This window comes from Oryzias latipes, chromosome 6, assembly GCF_053564925.1.
Source record: "Oryzias latipes strain Hd-rR chromosome 6, Olatipes_Hd-rR_3.1".
NCBI classification, from domain to species: domain Eukaryota; kingdom Metazoa; phylum Chordata; class Actinopteri; order Beloniformes; family Adrianichthyidae; genus Oryzias; species Oryzias latipes.
The window spans coordinates 23,134,541-23,150,801 of NC_136242.1; the positions used below are offsets into that span (position 1 = coordinate 23,134,541).

The 16,261-nt window shown below is 42.2% G+C and overlaps 1 protein-coding gene across 5 annotated transcripts in view; it reads left to right on the top strand.

Annotated features, from left to right (window-relative positions):
- The window catches only part of frmd4a (FERM domain containing 4A), a 101,318-nt gene that overhangs the window by 27,937 nt on the left and 57,120 nt on the right, over positions 1-16,261 (top strand). Inside the window, exon 1 of one of the 5 annotated variants that reach the window (XM_078949376.1) lies at positions 6,094-6,552. The exons of the other annotated variants lie outside the window; for them this stretch is intronic. Coding sequence (XP_078805502.1) covers positions 6,487-6,552 — 66 coding nt within the window. The 5' untranslated portion in view covers positions 6,094-6,486. Of the gene's footprint in view, positions 1-6,093; positions 6,553-16,261 lie in introns of those variants that run through there. 5 annotated transcript variants of the gene reach the window in all.

Below are 16,261 nucleotides of genomic sequence, written 5' to 3' on the forward strand. Positions count from 1 at the left end.
ATAAATGAGAAAGATTACCAGAACTGCAAGCTGTCTGCTGTTTTGGAGCTTCATGTGAGCGCTGGTCATTTGGTCAGGCTGAAAGAGACTTGTTGTAAACAGCAACAAACGAACACTTATCCATCATTCCAGCTTCATCACAGACACAAGGGATAAAGGAGGGGACCAGGTGGAAAAGAAGGAGCATATGTGTGTGTGCAGCAGCTTGGGAGCCGGTGGGTATATAATTAATGATCTCATCCCTGCTTCTCCTGCTGTCTGAGAAAGAGACAGTGAGCGAGTGTCAGACAGGAATCACAGAAAAAAAGTCGAAAGAAGGGGAAGAAAGTGGTGGGGGGCAGGAGGATGAAAAGGGGGAAACATTTGTTAGAGGCGGAGGTTGATTAATAATTACGAGTTGTGTCACTGACCAAGTGCTTGTCCCATTACCATTGCTGTCTGCTGAAGGGGCAATTATGCTGAAATTACCTCCAGTGCTCCCTCCCCCCACAATATCCACTCATCTCTTTTTTTAATGTGTCCCATATGTGCTTTTGTGTTGTATCTCTGCACCGCCATTTCTGTGACTAAATGGAAAATAAAAAAAGAGTAAATATCAGAGAATAAGAGCTGGGAACACAGACAAACCTGAATGGATCAAACCTTGTCCCTCACAGTTTGTTTGTAACGGGGCGCAGAAAAAAAGGTGTAGTAAGGACAAAGACAAGAGGAGTTTGGGCGGCAATTGGTCTGCCGTGTTGGGTGGGGGCTGCGGCCTCAGGGGGTCAGTCTCCACCCCCCTCCCTTCATATGCTGGCTTCCTGCTGTAGCTTCGATCCCATCTATTTCTCCTGGACAACAGAGCGACACAAATGAGCCCAAAGTGTTGGTTTAAAATATGCAGAACAGTAGCTGTCAGCTCCTGTTAAATCCCTGCAGGTAAACACAAACTCGAGTCTGTGTTTTTGCTGGCATTGCGAATTATGGCCCGGGGTGATGTCAAGAGGTGGGGAGGATCTCCTTAAATTACATCTTCCGTTCCCCTATATCCCAAGGGCTCTCCTCCCCTTCCACCTCGGCACGTTAACAAACACAGCCTGGCTGAGCCGTTCCACCTTGGTGTGCTGCATCTGAGGAACTGCACCTGTCAATGGTGTGGGGCCCATCTGTACAGTAACAAGCGGTGTACGCTCATGCCTGCTAGAGGGGGGAGCTGGAATGGTCTAGTTTGGGTTGCTGCACTCCCAGGAGAAAGCATGCATGTATGCTCAGTATAATAGAATAAGTGCTTGATGTTGGTTCATTAGAATAATTAGTGAATATTAAACCCGTGTGTGTGTGTGTGCATGAGGCAGTTGGGAGGATATGGGCAGCCCAGCGTTGGTGCATTAATTCCAGCTTGTTTTTGCATTAACAGTTTCTACGATGACTGCCTTGAGGAACGTAACCCTTTTGCCATCAATAAAGATGGAAGGTTAGATATTTTCAACAGGCCAAGAGGTTTACAAAAGTTATAAGCACAGCTGCTTCCTAGATGTGTCAGAAGTAATGTTCTAAATAATGAAAACTGCTTTTGGCACATGACTTGGAATTTTACTGGAGTTTCAAGTTTTCATTATCCTCCCTGCAGCTGCAGGCACACACTTGATTCATCGTTTAGTTTGAATGCTTCTTACAGCACACCCATGTGCTACATTCCGTACTTATTCCAAATCATCAGTATTAAAATGCACAGACCTAGGATTGGAAACTCACTTAAAGGCACAAAAAGTTTCCATCTTTTCCCTCAAGTTTCCACTGGTAGTCTACACATGTATAACTCTTCCTACCCCCATGATCTGGTGTGTAAATATTAAATATGTAGCAATATCATCAAACATTTATCCCTCACACTGCTACAAACCAGACTTTTAATCGCTGGTGGATTTAGGGGATGTGTGCTTACAGTCTATAATCCTAAATTGATGCACTGTAAGTCGTGCAGACCTGCAAGTAGGCAGGTGAGCTTCCTCAACAGTGTTATTTGTTAAACTACTGCAAGGGAAGCCATGCTTCTTGTTAGCTAAGTGGTGCTGCTTAGTGTAGGTGTATCTGTGTGTCTATTTCTGGACATGATGTAGGCAGGAAAGCCTCCTCAGCAGTGGCTAAAGTAGGTTAAGTTTACTGGGGCAGAAAATGCTGGAGCGTGACTCAACCCAGCGCCTTCACAACCAGCGTCTGAAATATGCCTCTGTCACATTCTGTGTGCCCAGCGCCTTTCAGACATGCACCTTCTATGGCATGAACAACACACAACAAGCAAAAATTAACTTTTCTGATAGAGAAAGACATTTTATTCATATTATTTACCTATGAGAATTTGAATAACTTCTATTATTTCCTGTTTCCACAGTTAAACTAAGATTTTATTCAGACTGAGCTATAGAAGGTGTTTTTTTTCTGCATCTACATGGATTGTAATGTACACCTAGTTTTCTCCTCACATGCACACAAGCCTGTGACCAAAGACATGCAGACATACCCTATTGCACCATTCACAGCAATGTGAATTGACAGATATGGCATGTGATGTGAAGTGACACAGCAAAATAAAATTCTGATCCTTGAACGTAGAATGGCTTTTTCATCCATTAAGACTGAAAGGATGTCTGCTCAAAAATGAGATGAAAAAAGAGAGAAACGTAAGCCTAAATGATAAAAGAGCTTTATTAAATAAATACAAAATATAACTATAAGAAAAGATGAAAACATAACAAAAATGTTCAAACTTTGCCTATTTGGTCAGTGAAACTATTTTAAGTTGTTTGGCCAAACATGTGAGCCAAGTGAAATACTGGCAGTAAACCTTTTAAACAGTTGGATCCAAGCAGGTGCTTAAGAGGCTTTATCAATGTTTCCTAAGGAGATACTGTTTACAAGTGTGCGAGCTTTTCCTCACAAACTTTAGTCTACGTGGAAGACTGCCAAGAGTTCGCTTAGCGTACACCCTTATGTTCCACACCAGGTGAACATCATGATCAGTCAGGCTCACACAGACAACGTGCTCTGCACTCATGCTGAAAATTAGACATGCGGAGAAAACTGTTTATTTTGAATAGAAATGAGAGGAGCTGGATATGGCGAATGCTATGAAGCACAGTTTGAACTGCTGTTGTGGTGTTTTTGCTCTTTTCCACGTTACTGAGAGATTCAGCTTGCAGGAAATTGGTGGTAAATGATGGAAAATGAGTCAAAATGCTTTGAGGGAATGAAGTTTTTAGCAAGTACTTTTAAAATATCTAGTTGTTGGATTTCCTTTTTGCATTAAACAAACAGTGAACTAGGATGGGTATTTTCAGACTGCTCTTCACCTGTTTTAAATCTCATCATTTTCTAGTGTTGAACTTGCTTTAAAATGATTTTTTTGAGTCTGCTGGGCACACAGTAGAACACATTTCATTAGCTTCTACTTGCATTGCATGTGCATGCAGGATTACAGACAGAAATCTTGGGTTTATCCTTAGCTGCACTAACACTGAGTCAAACAGGGGCACCCTGTCTTGTCTTGCCTCACTTGAAGCTCTTTGCTAATAATGAGTTGTGCTCTGAATGGCCTACCTGCCACTCTTCCCACTCCTCCATGCATTTATACTCCATGAGTTCCTCTCCTTACAAGTCTTAGCGTTCCTGCACTGCCTATCTCCAGAATGCCAGTAGTTATCATTTATGAGCATGAATTAAAAGTGTATTCCACGGTTAACCTTTGCAAATTTACAGCTCGGAGCAGTAGGAGCAACTTAAGTTGGATTCGTTACGTTACGTACGCAATGGGTATGTGTAGCACGTTCAAGAACGCACTAAATAGACATTTTTGAACACGCATATGGTGTTCACAAAGTCTGTCACTACTCTATATGAATGCATGTACTCACAAATGAAACAGGCTTGGTCCAAAATGTCAAAGCGGTGCAAATCCTGCAAATGTGGTTCCAGGGTTTTTCTTTTACAGCTCTATTCCAATATATGAAAGACATTGCCTATGTTCAAATTCCTTCCCTACTCCCTAACTACTTAAAAGCTATATAGTACAAGATTATCCATTTCTCCGGATTTTAAAAGCAATTTGGACACCCTGCTCACTGCTTTTTTTTTAAACTGCAAATGTGGCATCACAGATTTCACAAATTGAAAACCTAATCAATACGAGCAATTTTGTGTGATCTGATGATGAAAATATTGATACTTTTTAAAAAAAAACAATACATTTGAGCACCTTTTTTTCCTAAAATTGTTTAAACGCAGTGCATTGTGGTCTATATTCCCCGATCTAGTAAGCATCGATGCACACTGGTTTTTCGCAGAGACTTCTGGGAAATTTCTATGCTACTGAATTTTGGAATTGTAGATTCGGACAGCACTACAAAATGGTAAACAAAACTATATAGTGCACTAAGTGGTGGGTAGTAAAAGAATTCGGACACAGCCCTAGTGTGATATAAACGGTTGGCACTTCCACCTATACGTCTCTACCAAATCCAATCTCGGATTGGTCGACTACCGGTGGTTCATTTCTGGGCAAACATTTATTGCCGCGCATTTTTTACGTAGATCCTAAAAACTGATTTAAAAACTTTTTTAGCAACGCGTTAACACAAACATTCTGAATGCAGAAGCCCAAAACGTGTTCGGTGTGAACTTATTGGAAGAGGTCATTTGAACGCCCGTTTCCAAGCCCTGTGTGAATGTAGTATTAAAGTAACAGTAATCACGTGGAAGCACTCAGTTTAACAAACGGTGTGTAAATGCATCAGGAGACCCGTGACTGTTCGAAAGAGCTGAAGTGAGGACGGATGAGAGGTTGTTCCTGTCCACCTCCCACAAGAGGCTAGGGTTCAAAGGTCGCTGGCGCTCTGGGTCTGTTCAGCTGGGAAAAGGTCAGGAGGAGAACAGAACTGGGAAAAATGATGGAGAGAGATGCCTGTGAGAAATAAAGAGGCTGACAGAGACATTGAACAGAGGCAGAGGTGGACAGGATGGGTTCAATGTGAAGTAAAGCTGAAAAAATATGGAATTTGCATAGAGAAGGCGTGAGGTTATACTAATTTTAGATTATGTTTGTGTAGATCAATTAATTTAATAAGATTTTGAATCACTGTTGTTTATCATGTTTGTAAAAATACAAAGAGGTTTAAAAACAGGGTCTTTCTCTGTTGCAATTATCAACTCACAACCCATCACTCCAAGTACTGAAAAGCCTAAAATCCACTTGCTGTAGAGCTGATTGAACATATGATGGGAGAATCAATCTTTCATTTCCCATTGTAGCCTGAAATGTTTGCCTGCATGCATGTTAATGTGGTCAGTTCCTCCCTGCTAACTCACATCCTGTTTTTTGCAGCAGGCCCAGACAGACTTCAGTTTGACCCTGCCTTTCTGTTTCTTTCCCTTTGTAAGTCTAGTTAGATGGGACAAAATGGGGGGGTACATTCCAGTGGCAATTTCCACACAAACAAGCTGTCTCTATGGGCGTCTCACCAATCTCCTCCATCCCCCTTCTTCCCTGTTTCTTTGCTCTCATTGAGTCACTGCCCATCCACTGTAAACCCCGATCCTCCCTCCCACCCTTCTTTTTTCCAATCAGCCCTCTGCACTGCATGGCGTTTACGCTGCCACCCCCACCCAATGCACTGCCACTGTTACATAAGCTCCCAGTCATAGATCCAGGCCATATTGCCATTGTTTAGCCGTTCTGCATGTCTGTGAAGGCCTCAGCACCCAAAGCCAAGGCTTAATGAGACTGCCACAAAGACCCATTGATGAGAGGCCCAATGTTAGACACGATGACCCCAGCCAAGTGCACCCAGAACTGTTCATCAGCTGCCTCGGGCTCCCCCTCAACACAAAGATGCCCACTGTGGACAGAGATCTAAAAAGGGCAGAGAAAAAAGAGAGGGACAAGACAGAAAGGAAAAAAACGATGGGAGCAAAAGATTCACAAAATGCTTGATCCAAAGATACAAAAAAAAAAGGAAAATGCAGACATATGACTTCCTCAATCAGATGCTTGTCTGACTGTAGTTGTGGCCTCATAGCTTCATATCTGCTTCACTCTTCCTCCTGTCTGCATCCCAGCAGGAATGGTGCGATCCACCCTCCATACTCCTGCTGCCAGGGAGGTGTCTTCATCTCAGTCATGGATCATAACTTTGATCTAAGGAGGGAACCACGATGCTCCAGTCTGTTACGGATTCGCATGAGATGTCAAAGGTCGCTCAGGACAACCCAAATCTTTGAGGGAGCTCTGATTGAAACATAACAAGTCCTTGGAGCAAAGCCTGAAGGAGATTTGGATTACAGCAGAACAGTTGGAAATGTTCTCACCTGGAAAATGAACGTGCAACGTAGATACAATCAGAAAGTTTAGAGTTTTGCTTTAATAACTTTCTGTTGTTACAAGTCGTCGCATTATTTTTGTTATTATTTTTTTGTTTTATTTTACGAGGCCAGTGTCTCTCGAACCTTTCAACCATGACTCTTGCCGCTCGACTCGAGGACTTGGAAGTGACCCTGGAACACATGCTTATGGATGTTTTTGTAAGTGAACCCACATTTCATTTAACGTCACCTTTTATCCTCTTGCTCCCTTCCCTCAGAGTTTCAGCTGATTTCCATATGCAATGATTCTCTTCCGCTTTTTTTAATTGCAATCAGAGACCAGAGGCCAACGTATGTTTATGCCTCTTCCAGATGCTCTCTCTTTAATTAGCGGTGAATAGAAAAAAGGTCTTCCTGATTAACTATGAATTTTTTTTGCAGAAGGAGAATTGGTGAATAATTATAGCTTAGGATGTCTTATATATGATATATGAGTCAGCATAGGGATGTTTATTATATTTAGCCTACTGGACTTATGAAATCTCAAGTATTTTTGTGTCTGATTACTACTGGAAAAAGTGAAATCAAAGAAAAGGGGGGTGCAAAAATAATTAAATCAGGAATGAAAGAGGAATATGAATAGAGGATGGATAATCATGTTTCATTTGCCCGTAATGCTTGGTTAGAGGTAAATTATTGAGGCCTCTGTGGATTTCAAAGCATTTTGGCAGTGGCAACAATGAACTCCTCTGCACTGCATCCCGCATATGCGCACACATATAGATGCGCAAACACCCCCCCCCCCCCCCCCCCCACATTTACTTGCAGAAACAGATGCAGATAGAGGAGTACGCAGTCCACCTCTTCACAGACACACACGACTGGAAACACCAGAATCCCTGAGTGCTTTGATGTGCCAGCTGCTGTAATAAGTTTGGTCGTTAAGCTGCCGTTTCCCTGTAACATTGTTTACAGGCACTGGCATCTGTTGGAGCCATCAGTAATCTGCCTTTTTCTGAGATGTACTGTCCTGCCGATGAACACCATCAGCATTCAATCCAACGCTGCAGGCGTCAGTGAAACTGATGTATGCAGAGGTTTGATGGCAGAATCCATCCCCCCATTTTGGAGATCTGGCCGTTTTTATAGGTGCCATAGATGATTTATGATTGAAATAGTATTAGATTAGTGTCTGTGGTTACAAAAAAGGATTTGGATTATTCATGCACGGCAAAACCCAGGAGTCCGAAAAATGTTCCTGTCCTCTTTTTTCCGTCAAAAATTCTATTTAGATTTGTTTTGCTGTTCTGCTGGAAGAAGGCAAAAAAACAGGGATTTCTGGTCCACTTTAACAACTTAGATGAGAAATATTTAAATTGCCTGGACCCTCTCCGTTCTGTTGGATGGGCTTCAGATTAAATACAAAAAAAATAAAAAAGCAAAAACACACAACCATGAGCTGAGAAAAAAACTTGATCGGATGACAAGACAAAAAGTTACAGAAGAGGATTAGGGCTATGGAAAAAAGAGAAAAAAAATGCATAGAAAATTCAGACTTTAATCTCAAAATTCTGACTTTAATCTCAGAATAATTACTTCTTTCTCAGAATTCTGACTTTAATCTCAGAATAATTTTTTCTCAGCATTCAGATTTTTTTCTAAGAATTCTGACTTTAATCTCAGAATTCTGACTTTTTAATTAATCTCAGAATTCTTACTTTACTCTAAAAATCAGAATTCTGAGATTAAAGTCATAATTTTCGATGCCCTTTTTTTCTTTCATCCTTGGCCCTAATCCTATTCCGTAAAAAGTAAAACTTCTTTGAAAGCTTTTTTTGTTAGAGAACATCTTTTTATTTGCATTCAAAAACACAACTAATATGCACTGTTATGTGTCACGTATGTGTCATTTCAGCTAGTCTAAATATATATAGTTAAGACAGTTAGACTGGAATCATTAAAGTGATATTAAGGGTTCTTAGAATAATGGCAGCAGTTTTCCATCCTCCAGTAGAGCCCTATCCACACTGCTGATTCGCTTCAAGCAGCCGTAGAGTGTAAGGCTATTACCAAAGGCGTAGAGCTGTTTTCATTAGCACAGCAGCGAATATAAATGATTCAGGAAAGCTGAGGGCATCAGGAGAAATGAAGCTTCTTTATGGCTCCAGTAACAACAAGAAAAGCAGGTCACTACTCCATTGCCCTGATAGAAATGTAAAGTCAATGCAATGTCATCAACACTTTAAAGATTTATCTGGTCAAGCTTAAAACACCAATCAGAACATTTTTAAAAATGTCCCACCTTGTGTTTTATTAAAACTTGAAGTAATGAACCCCTTTAATGAGAATCAAACAAAGACATGGTAAACATCTGCTGATTGGCTTACATCAATTGGTTGCTGTAAATTGTTAGTCTGTCATGGCACTTCACCTCTTGCCAAAGCTTCATCGTATTGTTCTGCTGATATGCAGTGCTATAGCACATTGCGGAGGCGCTGGCAGCCTCTCTGTCAGAGGATACCTCCTCATGGTCTTGCACAAAAGCTGGCAGTCACATCAGGAAATGAAGCTGCATGATTAAAAATACATTCAGCCTTGTGTAGTTTAATTGAATCTCCTCCTTGCACACCCAACAAACGTCATCATCTCCCTCTTGGTTCATTGATGAAGGCCTACAGGCACAGCTTAGCATCCCTTCTCTTCCTCCTCCTCCTCCTTAGAAATCTTTTTTTTACTCCCCCATCCTCCTCTTATCTTCTCTTGCAGAAAAACCTCAGCTGGATGGATTCTTCCAACTGCAGCTGTGCAGCGCTGCTTTGGTTTGCCACATTATGTCCTCTCTTTCTAGCAGCCTTGAAGCACTAGGTTGTATCCTTTGGGGAGAGAGGCTGACACAGAGGACTTGTGGTCTCTAAGGCCTTTAGACAGTCTGCCAGAAGCACAAACACTGTAACACAGAGATACCCAGAGCTCTGCTCACAATTATAATGCACATTACTGGGTGCATACATTCAATATTGCACTCTTCTTTTTTTAACAATAATACTGTTGATGGGGAGACTCCAACAGCCATTATTGACTGGATGTATTATCTGAAAATACTCTGTTATGCAATGAGTGTGCTCCAGGCTAATGAGCCCTTTGCCCTTTTAACTTTGCTTTTCCATCAACCATGTTTCTTTTCATTTTTCTCTGACATTTTCTAAATATCAGTTGTCATTTTGCCTGCATCGATCTGATCTTGTTATTATTTAGTGTGCAACTGGGGGTCACAGCTTATGAGGTCAAAATTTTATCTGGAACTCAGCAGGTCTTCAAATTAGGCACGTCCATTATTAGATTAACTCCACATGACATATAAGCAGGGTAGGGAAAAAAAACAGCAAGTCAATGAATACTTAGCGACATCATTCAATCATATCCATATATCATATTTGTGTTGTTCATATGCTGATACTGACATGCTAAATGTAGATATTCTAAACATATAACAAGGTTTCTTTACTTTATAACTTTTATTTCAAGTCAAGATTTTTTTGTTAGACAATCTAAAAAAACATTTTTGCAGCTTGCAGCACATTTACATTAAATTAAGGACAAAAATTCCTTACTGCTCCTTTTGTAACATTCATATAATTTTTTAGAGTTTGTCAAGAATTCACATGGAATAAATTTTTTTTTATTCATATTTGGTTTATCGTCACCTTCATCCAAGACCCAGCCATATCCAACCTTGAGCTGTATGTAAGGAAGATGTTCTTATTGCCAGCAATACATTAAAAAGTAAATAAATACATTGTTGTCTTAATAAAACTTCCTTTGTGACAAGTTTTATCATTGTAAATTACTTTTCTTTCAGCAATTTTTGCTGTCATCCACTCAGTTGTTTTTGTCTAAATCTTTCCAAATATTACAAACGAACAAGCTTGTTCCATTGGCTCAATAGACAATGTATTGTAGCTGTTTTACATAATCCAAGAACTTCTGACTTTCTTCTATTGTGCTCTCATTGTGCTGTAAAATGGAATATTGTTGACTGAATTTAAGACTATTGGATTCCATTTTTATTTGAATAACTACTGGTAATAGCTCAGACAGCATGCCCAAATTCAGAGGACTTTCACTGTGATATTAGCATCATACCATTTTAATCCCAGTCCTGACATTTGTCTCCATTGTCAGTGTTGCTGATTTTGGTTTTAATCCTAAAAGTATCACATTTTTAAGTTGTCTGCATTTCAACCACTGGAGGAAACTTTTTCAAGTTTACAATAATGCAATCTGTGCTTTTAGTTGGCATTTGCCATGTGCTTATTGCCCTTTTTTTAATCATATTAGTCATTTTATTCTTAGGTTTTTGCTTAACTCTTGCTTAATTTTGTGTAGGGGGGGGGGGTATTTTAGGTTTCAGCATTTGTTATCTTGTAATTTTTTGTGTAATCTTTTTTCACTTTCTATATACAGTAGCTTACTTCACTTAAGTCCTACATCAGCCACACAATGGTGACATTTATCTTCTCTCCCCCGCATCCCTGTGATGGCTTTGTCATTAAGTAAATGCTACAAAATTGTATTATTAACTTGCCAAACACATTTAATATGATATAAGGCGGTGCATTAGGATAATAGCAACAAGAGACCTATTATGCCTTTCTCAGAGGCTTCATGGGATTTGTTTAAAAGACCTATATTTGATGTTAAGGCAGTGAAAACAGGTTGAGTTATAGTACATGGTAAAATTGCTTAGGTTTACTTGTATATTTTATTTATATATTTTATTTATATATGTATTTCCTGAATGGAAATTGTGGCTGCATGGTGGCGCAGTGGTCAGCGCTCTTGCCTCACAGCAAGAAGGCCCCCGGTTCAAGTCCTGGCGGGGGGACATGAAAAACACATCATCAATGGGGGACCTTTCTTTTTTTTTTTTTTTTTTTTTTTTTTTTTTTTTTTTAACTTGTCCTGTCCAACAGCTAGGCAAACAGATGAGAGCTGAGGGCCTCTTGTGTTGGACATATTTTATTTTAACAAGAGGGGTTATTCATCTTCAGACAAACCAAAGGTATGTCTGAATAAACCCCTTTTGTAATTGAGGCCAAACTTTATTAATTTCAATCATGTTTGAAAATCTTTGGTGTTGGACCGGACGGAAAAGGAAAGAGGGGAAGAAGAGAGAGGGACGTTAGAGAGAGGGGGGGGTAGGAGGGTGATAATAGGAGGGGAAGGGGGGTAAGAACATGAAGCAGCATAGAGCAGACAGGTTTACTGGTTGTTTATCGTTACGGTACGGTTCAAATGTAGTACAAAAAGGGCGGGGCCTGTTCACACACACTCAAATATTATCAACACACCTGCTAGCCGCAAAAATGTCCACATGTCAACATGCACACAAAACAGATAGTGTTCACGAACGCATACCTATGCCTTTAAACCAACTAGTGTGAAATCTTTCATTCATTCAATCATGCAAACTATTAGTGCAAAGGTGAGCTAACACCTGTGCTCAGGTGAGTGTTTATGTTCTTCTAAAATGGATGGTGGAATGTGAAAAGAAGGAGGAGGAGCGCCCAGCCACCCCCACACCCATACCCCCGCCGCAGCAGCAGCGGCAGCCGGAGCCCCCCCAACGCCACACGGGAACAGGCAGGGAACAACCGCCCCCCGGGCGACCAAGACCGCCACCCAGGCCAGGGCCAGCAGGACCGCCGCGAGGCCCCCAGAGCCAGAGAGCAGGGAGGAGCAGAGGGAAAGAGAGCGCCGCCCCAGCCCAGCCAGGAAAGCAGCCCCCCGCCGCGCCGGAAGAGCCCAACGCAGGGCCCCACCGGAGAGGGACGCCCACAGCCCCAGACGAGCACCCCACCACCACCCAGGAGTTCCGGGCATCCCCCCGACCCCAGGTACGAGCCAGGACCCCCCAAGGGAGACCCGCTCCGCACTCCAGGCAGCCACCCACCCGGCCCACGGTTGGTCCAGGTAGGAGCAAGGCAGGGGCCCGCCGCCCCCGCCCAGGAGGGGGGAACCCCGGGGAAAAAAGGGCGGCCCACAAGGGATGTTATAAATATGGCCCGACCAGGCTCGGCCATGTTGGAAGTTTGGCGGGGCCCAGCGCCCAGGGGCAAGGACCAGGACCCACCCCCCAGGGACACGAACACCCCCGGCTCAGGTGTAATATGAACCCCCCCACCGTGCGGAGAGAGCACTGCCGGGCCCAGGGAGCCGGCACCCAAGGGACACGGCCGCCATCGCCAAGGGGCCCGCACCCCCCACCAGGTAAGGGGTAGGGGACAGATGGACCCAGGTCCCACCTTCCTTGTAAAATGTGTGTGCGTGTATGGGTGTTTGAGAGGGTGTTTGTGTGCATGTGTGTGTGTTTATGTTTGAATGTATATATTGAAGGGGGAGGGGTGTGTGTACTAAGGGGGGTGCAGTTAAAATTGGCGAGTAGGGCACTAAGGGGACATCTCCTGATTACTCACAGTGATGTCCCCTCACCCTCCACACCAAGGGGCCCTAAATGTCTAAGGTGCGGTTAAAATTGGCGGGTATGGTGCCAGGAGGACATCTGCTGCTTGCTTGCAGTGATGTCCAAGCACCCCCCCTACCAAGGACCCTACATGTCTAAGGTGCAAATAAAACCGAAAGAGGGGGGGCCCACTCCATACGGCAACCATAGGAGGGGGGCCACTCCCAAGTAGCCCCCCCCCAAGGCGCATCGCAGGCTAGACCCCCCCACCCAATGGGGGACCTTTCTGTGTGGAGTTTGCATGTTCTCCCCGTGCATGCGTGGGTTTTCTCCGGGATCTCCGGCTTCCTCCCACCGTCCAAAAACATGCTACATAGGTTGATTGGCAACTCTAAATTGTCCATAGGTGTGAGTGTGAGAGTGAATGGATGTGTGATTGAGGATATTCCATCCTGCGACAGACTGGCGACCAGTCCAGGGTATCCCTTGCCTACGCCCAAGTGGCCGGGATAGGCTCCGGCAACCCCGTGACCCCGAAAGGGAATAAACGGTTAAGAAGATGAATGAATGGAAATTGGAAATATTGGAAATATTTGTTGTCAGTGTCTCAAAGCGGCTGGTTTCAACTGCAGCAGGTTTTATTAGCACAGCTAAAAGTCCACAGAACTAAATCAGGGTCAGGCAAGCAGGGGTCGATATCGATGACAGCTTCAGAGAAGAAACCAGAGTAGTCAGGATCCAGGTGAGATTTGGGGCAGGCAGCAGGTAAAAGGAGTCAGAGACAAAGCAGGGTCAGGAAATCAGAAGATCAGGTCAGGAAATGACGCTTGGTAATGCAGACAGAGTGGCACAAACAATGCTTCACACTGAGTGAGGCTCAGTACAGTGCTTGAGTATACTGTGAGTGATTGTCAATGAAAGTCAAGTGTGTGGCATCCAGAAAATGTGCGCCGGGGTTGCTGGGAGTGCACGGAGAACTCTGACGGTTCCCGCTGGTGACCAGAGGGGGAGACAGAGCTCTGACTCCTGACAGTCATTTTAAGCAATCATATCCATCTCATTTGCTTGCCCTGGTAATTTTTCTGATTATGAGGTCACAACTAAAAAGAGGAAGAGGCAATTATCATAAATTCAATACAGAATTTGTGTGCACATCGATGTCCATAGAACATCTATCATTCATCCTACAGTTTCCATTGCAATTTTCAGATCGTGCTGTCAGCTGCATTGAGGTTTTTCACAATCTTTGGTGAATAATTCAGAAGTCATGAATTTCATTTAGAGGGGTAAAATGCCCTTCTGGTAGTGCATTCAAACCTGCAGCTACTCTTTAGATGGATGATTGGTTCATCTAAATGATACATTTTTACACTATTTGGCCACAGATGTAATAGCAATGTATAAATCTGGATGTAGCATGAACTTTAATGTTTCTTTTAAGGCATTGCCTAACTTATCAAAGTTATTACTTTGTAGCAGACATTCAGTCCAGCTCAATTCCCTTAATATCAATGTCTGAAATGTTAATCATTCTGACAGACACGTAGGCAGATCCAATAAATTGCATTACACATACAGGCAAAACAGGGCAGGCTGAGCAGATGTGAGCCAAATCCGACCTGGACAACCTGTCCCAGAGTTCCTCCAAATCTCCTTAAATTACAAATCTGCCCTATTTTTCACAGCCAGTCACACAAATGTCCCTGTTCCCTCAAAAGAAAAAAGAAAAACCTTCATAGGCTTTCTGCTGTTTTTCTACTAATGTGGACTTGTTTCCCAAGCCTTCCCTAAAGAGGTGTAGCTGAGGGGATGATGAATTCAGGGGATGCTGCCCTGTAGAGAAGTCATTATAATTTGTTCTGGCGTGGTGAAGAGAGAAATCCCATTTTTTTCAGCCCATCGCAAGAGGGATAGAGACATTACAAGTACAGAGGTACCAACAAAAGGACACAAGGAGAAATAGATTAAATTACACTGGTAAAGTGCGACACCTGAAGAAGACAAAATGCAGGAATAGTCCCTATAGCAGGGAAAAATGCTTTGTCGTTTCCTATTCAGATTTGTTGGCTAAAAGCACTTTTGAAAGAACAATAGAAGTTTGCTTCCCCGCAAAATGTATCTAACTTTTGGAAGACCAATAAACTGGAGCCTTTCCCAGGTTGCATTGAGAAAAAATCAGGGAACAATAGATAATTCATCACAGGCCCACACATAGACAGATAACAAAACACAGCCATGTTCACACCTGTGGTCAATTTAGACTCACCAGGTAGTCTAACAGGCTTTTTTCAGGAAAAAGGATTAAGCTTTGAGAACCACACAAGTAGAGAAAATTTGGAAACGTTTAAAACTGTGAAATAACTAAATTAGATGCAACTGTAAAGACATTTGAAATTTTTCAAGTGTACTTATCAAATAAACTTGTTAAAGTCCCACCTCAATCATCTTTTGAACTATTATAAAAGCATTGCCAGTCTTTTTTTTTAATTCTGATTATGCTGTTTTGCCAAAATCTAAAAACAGAGAATGCATCCACAGGGAGCTTGTGGCCTGCCGTTTGTAGCACCTACATCTGTGCTACAAGCTTTTTCCAATGGCATTTTTCCGTCTGCTCCTGATTCCCAACATTTAAATAAAGAAATATGAAAGGCAATTTTTTGCCCACTTTTCCTTGTGTGTGTGTTCTCCGTCATCAGATAAATGCCACAAGATCATGTTGAAAAAACACCAAAAACATGACTTCCCTTGGAATGGGTCCTTAACTATCTTAATAATTTTGTTTGAGGACTTAATAGTTAATAAATGCAAAGAAAATTCTTGAAGAAACAGTTGCCCACTCGTTTGCATAAAGCAGATTCTAGTGTGTACCATGTTTCATGATTATTCAGAGTTCATTTTTGACCAATGGTTTCTTACTGAGTGCTTTTTCTTGTAACTGTTTTCTCATTAAAGAAACAAAACCTTTATTTTCCCTTTTGTACAATAATGCCACAAGTGTTCCAAATTGTCCTTTGCATTGCTGCTGCATGTAATGCAATACTGTAATGCAATTTTTTGGAGTCTTGAAACACAAACATTCAGCCCCCTCTTTCCATGCTCGTAACAGGGAGAGAGTCCAACCACAGGGCAACTCCATAAACATACACTCCCCCATATTCATACACAATGAAACACACACACACAGAGGCAGCGAGAAGCTGGACCATCGAGATGAGTCACACAGCCGTGGGCAGAAGCTGGCTGAGTTATCTGGTTAGATTAATGCAGATCAATGTAGATGCCGTACTTTTAAAGGGCACTGCTAGTTACGCAAATCCATTGCAGAATTTAAACTCTACAGGCAAAGCTTTGTTTCCCTCATTAGCATCCCTAATAATTCTCTTTTCATTCTCTTTTATCTACAGCCTTTTTTTAGAAGCATGTGTTAATAGTTTTGGTTCAAATTAAGGACAAATGTTCCAGCAC